This window comes from Myotis daubentonii, chromosome 1 (genome assembly GCF_963259705.1).
Source record: "Myotis daubentonii chromosome 1, mMyoDau2.1, whole genome shotgun sequence".
Classification (NCBI taxonomy): domain Eukaryota; kingdom Metazoa; phylum Chordata; class Mammalia; order Chiroptera; family Vespertilionidae; genus Myotis; species Myotis daubentonii.
In genome coordinates, this window is record NC_081840.1 from 66,375,564 (window position 1) to 66,390,554 (window position 14,991).

Below are 14,991 nucleotides of genomic sequence, written 5' to 3' on the forward strand. Positions count from 1 at the left end.
TCCATTATCTTCTAAATGTGTGCCTTTGGGCAGGTGTTTTAAATCTTTAAGCCTTAGTTTCTGCATGTGTAAATTAGGTAATGGTTGTTGTAGGCAACAAATAAAATTTGTGAAAGTACTTGCTACACCTTAAAATATGAAAATATAGGTAACTTATCTGGCTAAAATTGCTATGTATCTTCTCACCTTCTTCCTAGTTGAATTATGCCTTAATTACTCCATCAATGTTTTATTGTTAAACTAGAGGCCCGGTGCACGAAATTTGTGCATGGGTGGGGTGCCTCGGCCTGGCCGGAGATCGAGGCCGATCGGGGCCGATCAGGGCCAGCTGGGGGAGGTTGGCTGTGGGAGTGCACTGACCATGAGGGGGTAGCTCCTGCGTTGAGCGTCTATCCACTGGTGGTCAGTGCGCATCATAGCGACCAGTCGTAAAGGTCGCTTAGGCTTTTATATATATATACACTAGAGGCCCAATGCATGAAAATTCATGCAACAGTAGGCCTTCCTTCCCCCAGCTGCTGGCAGTGGCTTCCCTCTGGCATCTGGGACCCAGGCTTCCCTCCTCTGGCCGCCCACAGGCACCTGGGACCCCGGCTGGCTTCCCTCCAACTCTGGCTTTATCAGGAAGGATGTCTGGAATGACGTCCGTTGGAAATCTGGTCTAATTAGTATATTACCTTTTTATTATTATACTAGGGGCCCGGTGCACGAAATTCGTGCACTGGGTGTGTGTGTGGGGGGGGGGGAGTGTCCCTCAGCCCAGCCTGCCCCCTCTCACATACTGGGAGCCCTCAGGTATTGACCCCCCATCACCCTCCAATCGCAGGATCGGCCCCTTGCCCAGGCCTGACGCCTCTGGCCTAGGCGTCCGGCCCGGGCAGCGGGGACCCGCAGCGGCAGCGGCCCCGCGATCGTGGGCTCCGCTTTAGGCCCAGGCAAGGGACCCCTAGCTCCTGGGACTGCCAGCTTCGACCGTGCCCAGCTCCCATCGCTGGCTCCACCACTACTTCCTGCTATCACTGGCCAGGGCGGAAAAGGCACCTGATTCTCCGATCATGGCTGGGGGGCAGGGCAAAGGCGGCCCCAGGGCCGCCTTTGCCCTGCCCCCCAGCTCTTAGCTCCCCCCTGGGTTTCCGATCACTGTCAGTGGCAGGGGGCTGCTTCCTGCTTTCCCTTTCGCCTCCCTGCATTGTGCCTACATATGCAAATTAACCGCCATCTTGTTGGCAGTTAACTGCCAATCTTAGTTGGCAGTTAACTGCCAATCATAGTTGGCAGTTAACTGCCAATCATAATTGGCAGTTAATTTGCATATAGCCCTGATTAGCCAATGAAAAGGGTATCGTCGTACGCCAATTACCATTTTTCTCTTTTATTAGATAGGATAAATAGGTTGCAAATTCACTGGTTCACTGTTTGTAGTGTGGCAAAGGCAAGAAGCATTTATTTATTTATTATTTATTTATTTTGTTGTTAATTCTCACGTGAGGATATTTTTCCATTGATTTTTAGAGAGAGTGGAAAGAAGGGGGAGAGACAGAGACAGAAACATCCATGTGAGACACACACATTGATTGGTAAAGGCAATCAGCTTTTCAATTTAAACCACCATAGAGGAAAATTTATCTGGGATTCTAAAAATGAGGACATTCAAACAGTAGGATTGTTCTAAAAGATACTATTAAAAAAAGATTCATCTTTTAAGTTACAGTATTACACTTAAGAATATGAGTATCTACTATGGCTAATAGTTATTTCTACAAGGTAAAGTTTTTTTGTACATTTCTGCATTATCATTTATAATGAGCATGCATCACCTTCACAAAAACAGTTGAATTTTACAAAACTAGTGTATGGCATTTGGCAGTTTAATCTGTTAGGCCAGTGGTTGGCAAACCGCGGCTTGCGAGCCACATGCGGCTCTTTGGCCCCTTGAGTGTGGCTCTTCCACAAAATACCACATGTGGGCACTAATGTACAGTGCGATTGAAACTTCATGGCCCATGCGCAGACGTCGGTTTTTGGAAAGGAGAGAGACTAAACAAGTATACAAGACGAGTGTGGATGGGAGAGTTGGAAGGGGTCGACCTCAGCGAATGCACCTCAATCAGATTGAGGACATTTTTAGCAAAGGCCAGCTTAGGAGCACCCTAATTAAGTTAATAACAATGTACCTACCTATATAGTTTAAGTTTAAAAAATTTGGCTCTCAAAAGAAATTTCAATCGTTGTACTGTTGATATTTGGCTCTGTTGACTAATGAGTTTGCCAACCACTGTGTTAGGCTGCAAATGACTGGTTGGTGATACTACAGCAGCCCAGTGACTGAACTGTGGCCAGAGTGGGATCGAAGGGCCCTTGCAGTGAAATGGCAGCTGGAGTGGTAATGAATAAATTGTGATAGTTTTAAATCACTTATACTTTGGTTGGTTAAAAATGTCAAACTCTGGCCTAGCTGGCGTGGCTCAGTGGTTGAGTATCAACCTATGAACCAGGAGGTCACGAGTCGATTCCCAGTTAGGGCATCATGCTTGGGTTGTGGGCTTGATCCCCAGTGTGGGGTGTGTAGGAGGCAGCCAATCAATGATTCTCCCTCATCATTGATGTTTCTATCTCTCTCCCTCTCCTCTCCTCTCTGAAATCAATAAAAATATATTTTTTATAAAACGTCAAACTCTGGAAATGTTACAAACCTAGAAGAGGATAGATTAGAGACATTTCTGGGTAAACAGTTTGTATTGCAAATGTTTTGCCAATGTCAATTTTTTTCATTTGTTCTTTTAGTTTGTATGGTTGATATTAAAAAGATATATGTATCTGCCATTAAAAGTTTCTAAATATTCTGCTTATTCATTTAGCTAAGGAAGGAAATGTGGTATTACCCCATTTTATAGATGAAGTCATCAAGCCTACCTTACCTTAAGCCCTATGGTTTTCATTTCCCCATGTGTAAATTAGAGTCGGTGCTTACAATGATCTTTTTCTCATTATCATTCTAAAAGGATAAACAAACTGAATTACTCTTATATTTTTATTTTTCTTGTCTCTTACAGGTATAGAGAAAGAAAAAATAACCCCACTCCCCCACCCCAAAATATTTTTTAAATCATAGATCTCTTTTGTTTTCAAGTGCTTAGATACTTAAAGAAGATTTCTTGAAGACTGCTTTTGGAATAGAAAAGCATGGATCCCAGCAGTGACTACCATTACCTCAATCAGATTTTGTGGAGAAGGGTGAAACTCACATTGGTTTGTGGCATCTTTGAGGGAGTGCTCCAGCATGTGGACCCTAACAAGATTGTTGTCTTGAAGAAAGGTCTCTTTTTATTTCTCATAATCTTCTGCCGTTTAAGAAATTCATACCTTAGTTTGGGTGATGACTGGGCTCCACTGGGATTATTAGTAGGCATCATTCCTATTTTAGGAAAGGGTAGGAGGAAGCTTAGAATGCTATTTTCCCTAACAGCAACATGGCTGCATATGCTATCTTGTCCCACTTCTCTACTTTTATTGACATGATAGTAGAAAATTTCAATATATTTTTTAAATTGGGTAATTCTTTTAATTTTTCTCCATATGCATCTTGAAATTTAAAATAACTACTCTATTAGATAGAATTGGTTGCTTTTGGCTTTAACAGACAAAGTCACAAAGGCAGTTATTTTTCTCATGCAAAAAAAGAAGTCAGAGATAGGCTGCTTAGTAATAGTGCAAAGGCTCAAAGATACCAGGAGGGACCAGAGGTCTTGTGCTCCTGCTCTGCAACCTCAGTGATTATCTATTATCCTTTGTCATAAAATAACTTTTATCTCTCCCAGCTGCATTTCTGGTTTATTATAAAGGATACAACTCAGGAACAGCCAAATGGAAGAGGCTCAGAGTTTCCATGCCTTCTCTGGGTGTGCCATCCTCCTAACTCCTCCATGTGTTCACCTTGAAGCTACAATATTTTTTAAAATTGATTTTAGAGAGAGGAAGGGAGAAGGATAGTGAGAAACATCGATTGGCTGCCTCCTGCACACCCCCTACTGAGCATGTGCCCTGACAGGGAATCAAATCCTGACTTCCTGGTTCATGTGGTGATGTTCAACCATTGAGCCACACCAGCTGGGCCTAACATGTAGTTTTTTTGTGTGTTTTTTTAAAAATATATTTTATTGTTACAGAGAGGAAGGGAGAGGGATAGAGAGTTAGAAACATAGATAAGAGAGAAACATCGATCAGCTGCCTCCTGCACACTCCCAACTGGGGATGTGTCCGCAACCAAGGTACATGCCCTTGACCAGAATCGAACCTGGGACCCTTCAGTCTGCAGGCCGACGCTCTATCCACTGAGCCAAACCGGTTAGGGCGTAACATGTAGTTTTTAATTAAGCCAAATTATGGACCTGCTAGGATAGTTGTTTTCCTGGCATGATAAATTTCAAGTTCATAATTAAAACATACATAAATGGCCCCAGCCAGTTTGCTCAGTAGATAGAGTGTTGGCCTGTGGTCCAAAGGGTCCCAGGTGTGATTCTGGTCAATGGCATGTACCTTGGTTGCAGGCTCCTCCCCAGCCCGGTCCCTGGTCAGGGCTCCTGCAGGAGGCAACCAATCAATGTGTTTCTCTCCATCTTTCCCTCTCTCTTCCACTCTTCCTAAAAATCAATGGAAAAATACCTTCAGGTGAGGATTTAAAAAAAAAATAAAAAGATATAAATGGCATTTGAGATTAGTTTTATTGCTAAGCCACATTATGACTTTTGTGGGATAGGAATAATTCATTCAGTAACCATTTATTGATAGTTGTATATACCAGGTACTGTGCAAGGTACCAGGGATATAGATAAGAATGACATAGTCCCTATTCTCAAAAAACTTAGTCTGGTAAGGAGAGATAAGCAAGTAGAAAACTATACAGTAATGTAGTGTTACATCCTTTTTTATAGAGGGACAAGATGCTAGGGAAACACAAAAGTTCAGCTAATTTCCATCTGAGCGTGGTAGAATTAGTACAGTGGGGAAGGCTTCCCTAATGGCAGAATTGATGCAGAACTTCATTCAGGTGAATAGGAATTAACTGGATGGGAAGAAAGGGAGGCTGTTTTAAGTCAGTGGTTCTCAAACTTTATCTGTGCATCAGGATCACATGGGAGACTTGTTAAAACACAGATTGCTTGACCCCCCTCCAAGAGTTTCTAATTCTTAGGTCTGGGCTGGGGATCAAGAATTTGCATTTCTGACGTTTCCCGGTGATGCAGATGATGGAGAACATGGAGGGAACTATTGTTTTAAGCAGAAGTTGCCGTATGTACAAACACACAGAGACATGAAAATTTGGTGCATTCAGAAAACCTAAGTAAATTTCAGTATGAAGATGTGAGAAATAGGCATAGACAGATGAGAAGGACCTTTCATGTCATAGCATTTGGACACTTCTGAAAGCAATGAGGAACAATCTGAAAGATTTTTAAGTGGGAGGCATATAAGTTTTCAAGTTAGTTGCTTGAAATTTTTAACGCTGTGTTATTAGGAACCATGACCAGGTGCTAGAAACAGATTTGTTTCCAGGGGCTTAAATACATTAGGAGTTTATTCTCATATTAAAGAAGGTAGACATCCCAGGCATACTCCCCAAAGTTGGCAAGGATCCAGGGCTTTTCATTTTCTACTCTGCCATCTTTTTAGCACATGGCTTCAAATCTCAGAATAATTGATGGAGTTACAGACAGGAGGAAGAGGGAAGATGGGGAAACCGGTGTTCTATCCAGCTGAATCAGCCCCCTTAAAGAGGTGCCCTGGAAGCCCAGTAGGTCACCACTCTGCAGGGAGATTGAGCATGTTTCTAGCCTGAATAAATAGCATTGAATAGACAACAATCTGTAAATGTCTCATGCTTGTTCAATAAGCCTTCAGTCCAGATGACATATTTTGGTGTTTTGTTTTTTTTTTATACTAAGCAACCTACAGGGTTGTTTTTTTCTGGTATACTTTTTTTTCTAGTCTTTAATAACAGATTTATATAGGTGACATAAGTCTTGTATATCACATATACAATTTTTTAGTTAACATTGTAACAAGCATTTTCTCATGTTTTAAAATTTCCATTTAATGCCGAAACCAGTTTGGCTCAGTGGATAGAGCGTCGGCCTGCGGACTGAAAGGTCCCAGGTTCGATTCTGGTCAAGGGCATGTACCTTGGTTGCGGGCACATCCCCAGTAGGAGATGTGCAGGAGGCAGCTGATCGATGTTTCTCTCTCATCGATGTTTCTAACTCTCTATCTCTATCCCTTCCTCTCTGTAAAAAATCAATAAAACATATTTAAAAAAAAAATAAAAAAATAAAAAATAAAATAAAATTTCCATTTAATAAGGCTAAATATTTTAAAGCAAAAAGCTTAAAAACTTTCAAAATATTTTTTATATTTTATAATTATAAATTATAAGTTTTACTTATAAAATACAATTTTATATTTGTACATTTTATATATTATTACACTTTATAAAATAAAATTTAATATTATATTTCATAATCATTTTCTTAGGAATAGTCCTAGAAGTGAAATTACTGGGTGAAAATTATGGACATTTTAAATGGTTGTTTTTTTTTAAGTATATTTTTTATTGATATCAGAGAGGAAGGGAGAAGGAGAGAGTGATAGAAACATCAATGAGGAGAAAGAGTGCTCACTTCAGCAGCACATATACTAAACTTGGAACACTACAGAGAAGATTAGCATGGCCCCTGCACAAGGATAACATGAAGCATTCCATATTAAAAAAAAAAAAAAAAGATGAGAAAGAATCATTGATTGGCTGCCTCCTGCACACCCCACACTGGGGATTGAGCCCACAACCTGGTCATGTACCCTGAACGGAAATGGAACCATGACCTGGTTCATAAGTCGATGCTCAACCATTGAGCCACACTGGCCGGGGAGAGTTTAAATATTTTTGGCGTTTTTTTGAGATTTAAAAAAATTTTTTTTATTGATTTCGGAGAGGGGGAGAGAGATGGAAACATCAATGATGAGAGAGAATCATTGATCGGTTGCCTCCTGCATGCCCCACACTGGGGATCAAGCCTGCAACCTGGACATGTGCCCTTGACTGGAATCAAACCTGGGACCCTTTAGGCTGCAGTCTGACGCTCTATCCATTGAGCCAAACTGGCTAGGGCAGTTTAAATGTTTTTTATGTATATTTCCAAATAGTTATTCAAAAGGGTTGTGTATTATTTTGCTTCTAGTAACGTGTGAGTAAATTACAGTAAATAATCTAGCTTTGGATTTTTTAAAAAATGCTCATGTGTATCTTTCCTTGATTTTTGCTAGTTTTATGGACAAGTGAATTTCATTTTGGCATGTTTTAAAATATTTCTAGAGATTGAACATATTTCTTTACACTTGTTTCCTGCTTTTATGTACTATTTGAACAAAGCCAGTGTGTGTCATCAGGGAGAAACTACACACAAAGGGAATAGACAGGAACTATTCAGACAATCAAGGGACCCAATGCAGGAGAAATGATGGGGCTTGGGAAGGAATAGAGAAGATTAGGAGATGGGATGAGTAACTGAGTAATCATTAGGTAAAGAGAATGGAAAATGACTCCTACTTTTATGACTCAGAAAATTAGGTGTATAGTAGTTATTAATTGACTAGAGACCCGATGCACGAAGATTCGTGCAAGAATGGGCCTTCCTTTCCCTGGCTGGCCGGTACTGCCTTTGCTCCATCCCGGAGCTGCCTTTCTGCCTTCGTTATGGCCGGAGCTGCCTTTCCGCCTTCCCACGCTGCCCAGAGGCCCAGAGTGGCTGGGGGCGGTGCGGAAGGCATGGCGATGACGCAGGTGTCCCACCCCGCCCCTGGCCACTTGGCACCTGTGTATGCAAATTAACTGACCAGCTTTGTTGGGTTAATTTGCATACTCACTCCTGATTGGCTGGTGGGCGTCATGAAAGTGTGGTCAATTTGCATCTTTCTCTTTTATTAGTGTAGATAGAAATGAGAAGAGGTGCAGGTTTATTGGTTACTAGAAGAAGATATGATTTCAGTTTGAAAATCTTAAGTATCTTATTAGTCAGTTGAAAACGTGAGTGGAATTCAGAGAAATATTCCATATTGGAGAAATAATGCATGTCAGGACAGCTACAGCTAGGAAGTTGATGTGATCATTCAAGAAGAAGGAAAAAGGATGAAGAACATAACCCTGGAGACTATCAATGTGCAGGCAGAGATGGTAGAGGCAGCTAAGGGGACTGGAGGCAAACCAGGGTGACAGTGCAACACTGGTTATGAGGTGCATATTAAATCATTGAGACCGGGGTTTGAATTCTGACTCTGTCTTTTACTAGCAGTGTGACTTGAAGCAAGTTATTCAACCTTTCTGAGTCTTAGATTCCTCCATAATAGAGTTAATGAAATGCCTTTCTTATTATGTTACTGGATAATTAAATGTAGGCAAATAATTAGCATGGTGCCTGGCATGGAATAGGTGCTCAGTAATTAGCATGGTGCCTGGCATGGAATAGGTGCTCTGTATGGTAGTTCTAGGTAACTAGTAGGAAAGAACTAAACAAAGTGTGTCCTGTAAAGCCAAGAAGAAAGGAGAGAATAGTATCAAAGGATGTGTGGGAGCCAAGGATGTTAATACTGTAAACGTTCTTTTTGGATTTGAGAAATAGGCAGTTGGTGATCTTTGACCGCAGTAAAAATATATTCAGTGGAATCATGGGGGTGAAACTCAATTATTTTGGATTGCTGAGAAATGTGGAAATATACAACTGCTGTGAGCACTTTCATCTAGAAAATTAACACCATATTGTAGTCATGAGATCTTGACTCCTAATTCCCTTATGTGCTCGGAGAAGAGCCCTGTATTTGCGCCAGGAATTGGATTGTTATTCCTGACAGTTAGTATTTTTGACCATGTAGCATGAAACAGAGTGTGGACTCTAGAAATAGCTGCCTGAAATTTTTTTCCGGAGTTAGGTGGACTAAAATTCAATGGAAATATAGTAAATAGACATAATTCTTGGCCCTAAAGGCCCCTGCATATTATTGATAGAAGTTTAAGTTTTTATTTATTATTGATTCTTAGAGAGAGAGAGAGGAAGGGGGAGAGAGAAACATCAATTTGTTCTACTTATTTATGCATTCACTGTTTGATTCTTTTTTTTTAATGAAAAGATATTATTATTTTACTGTATAACATAGTAGTGAATAGCCCTGACCAGTTTGGCTCAGTGGATAGAACATCGGCCTGTGGACTGGAGGGTCTCAGGTTCAATTCCAGTCAAGGGCATGTATGTTGGTTGCGGGCAATCCCCAGTAGGAGATGTGCAGGAGGCAGCTGATCAATGTTTCTCTCTCATCGATGTTTCTAACTCTCTATCCCTCTCCTTTCCTCTCTGTAAAAAATAAATAAACTATATTAATAAAACAACAAAAACACAGTAGTGAATATACCTGATTGCATTTTCTCAAATGGTAAATGAGACACATGACAGCATTTCTCTTTGAGTACTGAAAACCTCAATATCAACTGTCTTGATTTTCAAACAAGGGCTTTGGAGAATTCAGTTTCTTATGACGTGTATGATACTGTCCATGAGGATACCAACGGTGCTTAGTAGTAAAGAACATTTTGTTAAGTTGTTCTATCATGGGTCCTTGCTCAAAGTGTTTATCTTTTTCTTCTAATCTGGTTTTTAGTATATGATCCTGTGTTTCTTCATAGTTATATGCACAGTACCTGGCTGAGAGATAGGTTTGGTGTGTTCATGTGGAATACCCACAGAGGATGGCAGCAAACTATCATCCTGCCATCAGATGTCAAAGCAAGTTCTGCTTGGCAATCACAGTCATCTGGAAGAGAAGAGTATGTGGATTTATGACAAACAATATAAAGCTCCATTTTGAATTGGAAATAAATATTTCAAGATAGTTCTGCTTGATATTGCCTATTTCACTGCTGATACGGCCATGGTGAATGGAGATGCTTATCAGGTGCTATGGAAAAAGATTAGAAGAGAAAATGCTTTTAAAATTTGCTTCTAGCCCTGGCCAGCTTGGCTCAGTGGATAGAGCGTCAGCCTGCGGACTGAAGGGTCCCGGGTTCGATTCCGGCCAAGGGCACATGCCTGGGTTGAGGGCTCAATCCCCAGTAGGGGGCATGCAAGAGGCAGCCGATCAATGGTTCTCTCTCACCATTGATGTTTCTATCTCTCTTTCCTCCCTTCCTCTCTGAAATCAATAAAGAAATACAAAAAAAAAAATTAAAAAAAAATTTGCTTCTAGGCATACCTATTTTCATCCCTTGATAGCTGCTCACTGCAAGCCCGCCATCTTGCCTCCCACAGTTTGATTCTTGTATGTGCCCTGTCAGGAGATTGAACCCAGAACCTTGGTGTGTCAGGATGATGCTCTAAACAACTGAGCTACTAGTCAGGGCTTCTTTGGAGAAGTTTAAATTCATTGCACTACCATTGTCCTTTTAGTTTCTCTGGGGTTCCCCTTGTTCTTTATACTGCTTGTTTCAAGGCTTTAGCTTTGTAATTTGTTACTGACTCTTCATTCTTTGGGGGAGAATAACTTGGGAATTCTTATAAAACTCAGATTGAGCACTTTTGAGAGATATGATACTTTTTTTTTTTATAGTTTTAGGGCTCATTCTTTTTTATTAACCAATTGAATTATTTTCTATAACAGTGAAGAATGTGGAGACTGGTCGAAGTGTCCCAGGAGTGAAGATGTTTTTTGGACATGAGATTGTGAATGGTGAGAACTTCTTTGTCCTTGAATGCTGGTATTGGGATTTGCAGGGGTAAACTCACTGCACTGACTCATTCCAATACTTAAAAAAAAAAAAAGATTGTTATCGTGCCTTTAATATTGCATTTATGAACTCTTAAATAAGTTAGTATTTGAGAATTGATCCTTACCTTACTTTTTCAATGGATATTATGAGCAAAAATAGTCTTAGAGAATTTTAGTCATCTTGGTTTTTACAATGTGAGGATTGCTAGTGCTCATTACAAGAGACTCAACCAGAGGCAGAGTTAGGAATCTGAACAGGAAGGAATTGTCACCCTAGCCGGTTTGGCTCAGTGGTTAGAGCCTCAGCCTGCAGACTTAAGGGTCCCAGGTTCGATTCCGGCCAAGGGCATGTATCTTGGTTGCGGGCACATCCCCAGTGGGGAGTGTGCAGGAGGCAGCTGATCGATGTATCTCTCTCATCGATGCTTCTAACTCTCTATCCCTCTCCCTTCCTCTCTTTAAAATATCAATAAAATATATTTTAAAAGAAAGAAAGAAAGAAAGAAAGAAAGAAAGGAATTGTCTTGTTCAGCAAGAGAGTTTAACACTACAGGTTCACAGTACATTCACAAGCTCTTACCTGAAACCTTGGGGCCAAATTTTTCAGAATCCAGAATTGTACTGGACATTTGGAAAAACCTAACACAGAGTATATACTGTTCATCTATACCAGTGGTCGGCAAACTCATTAGTCAACAGAGCCAAATAGCAATAGTACAACGATTGAAATTTCTTTTGAGAGCCAAATTTTTAAAATTTAAACTATATAGGTAGGTACATTGTTATTAACTTAATTAGGGTACTCCTAAGGCTTAGGAAGAGCCACACTTGAGGGGCCAAAGAGCCTCATGTGGCTCACGAGCCACAGTTTGCTGACCACTGATCTATACTAATAAAAGGGTAATATGCTAATTAGACCGGGAGACCTTCTGGACAAAGCTATGGTGGCAGGGTTGAGGCAGAGGCAGTTAGAAGTGATCAGGCCAGGAGGGGTGATCAGACCAGCAAGGGGGCCAGTTGGGGGCAAGGAGGCTGGCAGGAGGGGTAATTGGCGGAGATCAGGCCGGCAGGGGGGACAGTTGGGGATGAGCCGGCTGGCAGGCAGAGTGGTTAGGGATGATCAGACAGGCAGGCAGGTGAGTGGTTAGGAGCTAGCAGTTCCGGATTGGGAGAGGGATCGCAGATTGGAGAGGGTGTAGGCCAGGCTGAGGGACACCCCCCCCCTCCATGCACGAATTTTGTGCACCGGGCCAGTAGTATTACATAACACCTCAAGCAGATCTAGGCAGCACTCTATAATAAAACACATTTCTACAGAGAAATGTGTGGATAATCATACTAAGTGGAATAAAATAGGACTATAAATAGTATGTCAGTTTAAGTTTTGCTGCCAAAAGAGTCACAGGAAAAATTTTTTATCAGAGCTTTTTGGGTTTTGGAATCACAGGAAGCAGTTTTGATTTTTATTTTTGCCAACAAAAGCCATTTAGCAAGAGTAGGTCCAATTGTTTGCCTGAAATAGTATAGAAGCTCATCTGGTCAGTGTGTTTCAAACAAGCCATATGGACTAAGAAAAGGGCTGGGAGAAAGAACTGTTATTGCTTTTAAGAACTCAAAAGCAGAAATCCCTCCAAGGAGGAATAAAGATCAGTGCAGGGAAGAGAAGGTGGTGGAGTCTGAGATCTGGGACTGCATAGAGCTCTGCATTTCTTACCATTGGGGCAAATATGAGTAAAGGAAAGGACTTCTGTAAACAAGAAGTAGAATTTAGGGAGAGATGAAAATCTCACTAAATTAATGACTGCAAGTCCAGATCCACTTCTAGCCAGCTATCTAACTATCCTTTGTCACTGAGTATTCTACTATAAAACTCTGTCCCTTGACCACCTTTTTATAATCTCAGTGATGGTGGTGGCAGTAGTGGGATTCTTTCTTTTCTTTTCTCTTCTTTTTTTTTTTTTTTGGTTAATCCTCACCCAAGGATATTTTTTCCATTGAATTTTAGAGAGAGTGGAAGGGAGGGATAAGGACAGAGAGAAACATCAATGTGAGAGAGATACATCAATTGGTTGTCTCCTATATGTGCCCTTCACTGGAATTGAGCCCACAACCTTTCAGTCCACGGGCCGATGCTGTAACCACTGAGACAGACTGGCTAGGGCAGTAGGGGGGCTGGTGTCATCTGGGTTTCTGAAAAAAATTCTTTCGATTTCAGAGAGTAAGGAAGAGATAGAAACATTGATGATGAGAGAGAATCATTGATTGACTGCCCTACACTGGAGACTGAACCCCCAACCTGGGCATGTGCCCCGACTGGGAATCAAACTGTGATCTCCAGGTTCATAGGTCAATGCTCAACCACTGAGCCACACTGGCTGGGCTTCTAAGTGTGTTTTAAGTATTAGCCTTTGAAGAGAAACACAGCTCTGATCTGGCACAAAGCTAGGCTATGGATGGGTTTATAAAGGGAAGTGAAGGAATCACTACTACCATCTCCTAACTCAGGAGAATACTATCCACTGATCAGCTTTATGATCTGAACACATGGATTTCGTCCTCTCCTAAATTCTTTCTCAGGACTTAGTCTTTGTTCGTAACTTTTAGATGCAAAAGCTGGCCTTCTCCTCCTTTGTCCTGTGGCTCACTCAGACATGGAGGGGTCCCCCTGAAAAGCACCTTGAATAGAAATTGTCATGATGAAGGATAATAGTTGATTTTAGTGTTTTTAGTGAATTTCACTTTCTGACCCAGACTCCACACTTCCAGGTAGTTTAGGGGAAAGAGACATTTGAGAGTGGCCCTTGAGAGCCTTTTTCCCTGAAAAGTAACTAATGCCTACAATTGAATCTAAGATGCCATTAATTGTAAGGTACACTATTACTTTCCCATCCTAAGAAAAAAAATACAGGCTTTCAATTGTGAGTCATACCCAATTTCAGAGCTGTTTAAAATGTGCATCTTAGAATCAATGATATATAACATTTCCCTACGTTCCTACACTGCTAGGTTAAAAATAAATGGTTTCAGAATTTCATGGAATGTTTTCTCTCATATGTCTTTTGTATTTTGAATCTAGCTTTTATTACTTTTCATGTGACTGAAATATTAATGTACTAGCTTGTGAGAGTTTGAAAGGGATAGATTTGTAAGTGATTTTATAGAAAATCCCCAAACAGTACATAGTGTGAAGAAAGATGCATTGGAATTGGAATGAACAGAAAAGAAAAGAAATTTCTAGAACCAATCTGTATGACCACAGAGGTGCCCTGGAACAAAAAGGGTAAACAGAACATGTAGAGAGTTTCCTAATCCTGCTGAATGGCCAAGGAAGCTACAGAGGGACATAGTATTAGGAGTCTTTACAACCTAAGTGTCCATTGATAGACATTTGGATAAAGAAGATGTGGTACATATATATACAATGGAATATTACTTGGCTATAAGAAAGAATAAAATCTTACCATTTGCAACAACAGAAACAAATTCAGAGAACCAACTGATGGTTGCCTGATGGGGTAGGAATTCGGGGACTGGGTGAAAAAAATTGTGAAAAGATTAAGAAGTATAGATTGGCAGTTACAAAATAGTCATGGGGTTGTAAATTACAGCATAGAAAATATAGTCAATAATATTGTAATAACTAGAGGCCCAGTGCATGAAATTTGTGCACAGGTAGGGTCCCTAGGCCTGGCCAGCGATCAGGGCCGATCAGAGCCTTCCTTCCCCTGGCTGCTGGCTGCCAGCTGCCAGCAGGGGCCTTCCTTCGTTGTACACTGCCCCCTGGAGGTCAGTGCACGTCATAGCGGGTGGTCAAACTCCCGGTCGGTCGAACTCCTCCCAGTTGGTCGAACTCCTCCTGGTCGGTCAAACTCCCAAGGGGGCAATTTGCATATTAGCCTTTTATTATATGGGATTATGTATGGTAGCCTTTTATTATATGGGATTATGTATGGTGCCAGGTGGGTACTAGACTTATTAAGGTAAACACTTCATAAGATATAAATGTCTAACCACTATACTGTACATCTGAAACTAATATAATATTGAATGTCAACTATAATTGAAAAATAAAAATATTAGGAGTCATCAGTACTTTGGATAATCTTTTCTACTCTATTACTAGCATATAAAGGCCTCTGGGGACTAATATTTCATTTCCAATTATTGTTTGTGGTACATGGACAAACT

The 14,991-nt window shown here is 40.9% G+C and overlaps 1 protein-coding gene and 2 pseudogenes across 5 annotated transcripts in view; 2 read left to right on the forward strand and 1 right to left on the reverse strand.

The window, feature by feature from the left end:
* The window catches only part of EXD1 (exonuclease 3'-5' domain containing 1), a 48,292-nt gene that overhangs the window by 4,655 nt on the left and 28,646 nt on the right, over nucleotides 1-14,991 (forward strand). For 3 of the 5 annotated variants that reach the window (XM_059656244.1, XM_059656588.1, XM_059656326.1), the window contains exons 2-3: nucleotides 3,131-3,316; nucleotides 10,696-10,764. In XM_059656244.1, coding sequence (XP_059512227.1) covers nucleotides 3,184-3,316; nucleotides 10,696-10,764 — 202 coding nt within the window. In that variant the 5' untranslated portion in view covers nucleotides 3,131-3,183. The remainder of the gene's footprint in view (nucleotides 1-3,130; nucleotides 3,317-10,695; nucleotides 10,765-14,991) is intronic. The other 2 variants (XM_059656417.1, XM_059656507.1) reach the window with 2 other exon arrangements.
* On the forward strand, nucleotides 6,667-6,763 carry LOC132223988 (U6 spliceosomal RNA; annotated as a pseudogene).
* On the reverse strand, nucleotides 9,526-9,971 carry LOC132227880 (large ribosomal subunit protein mL42-like; annotated as a pseudogene).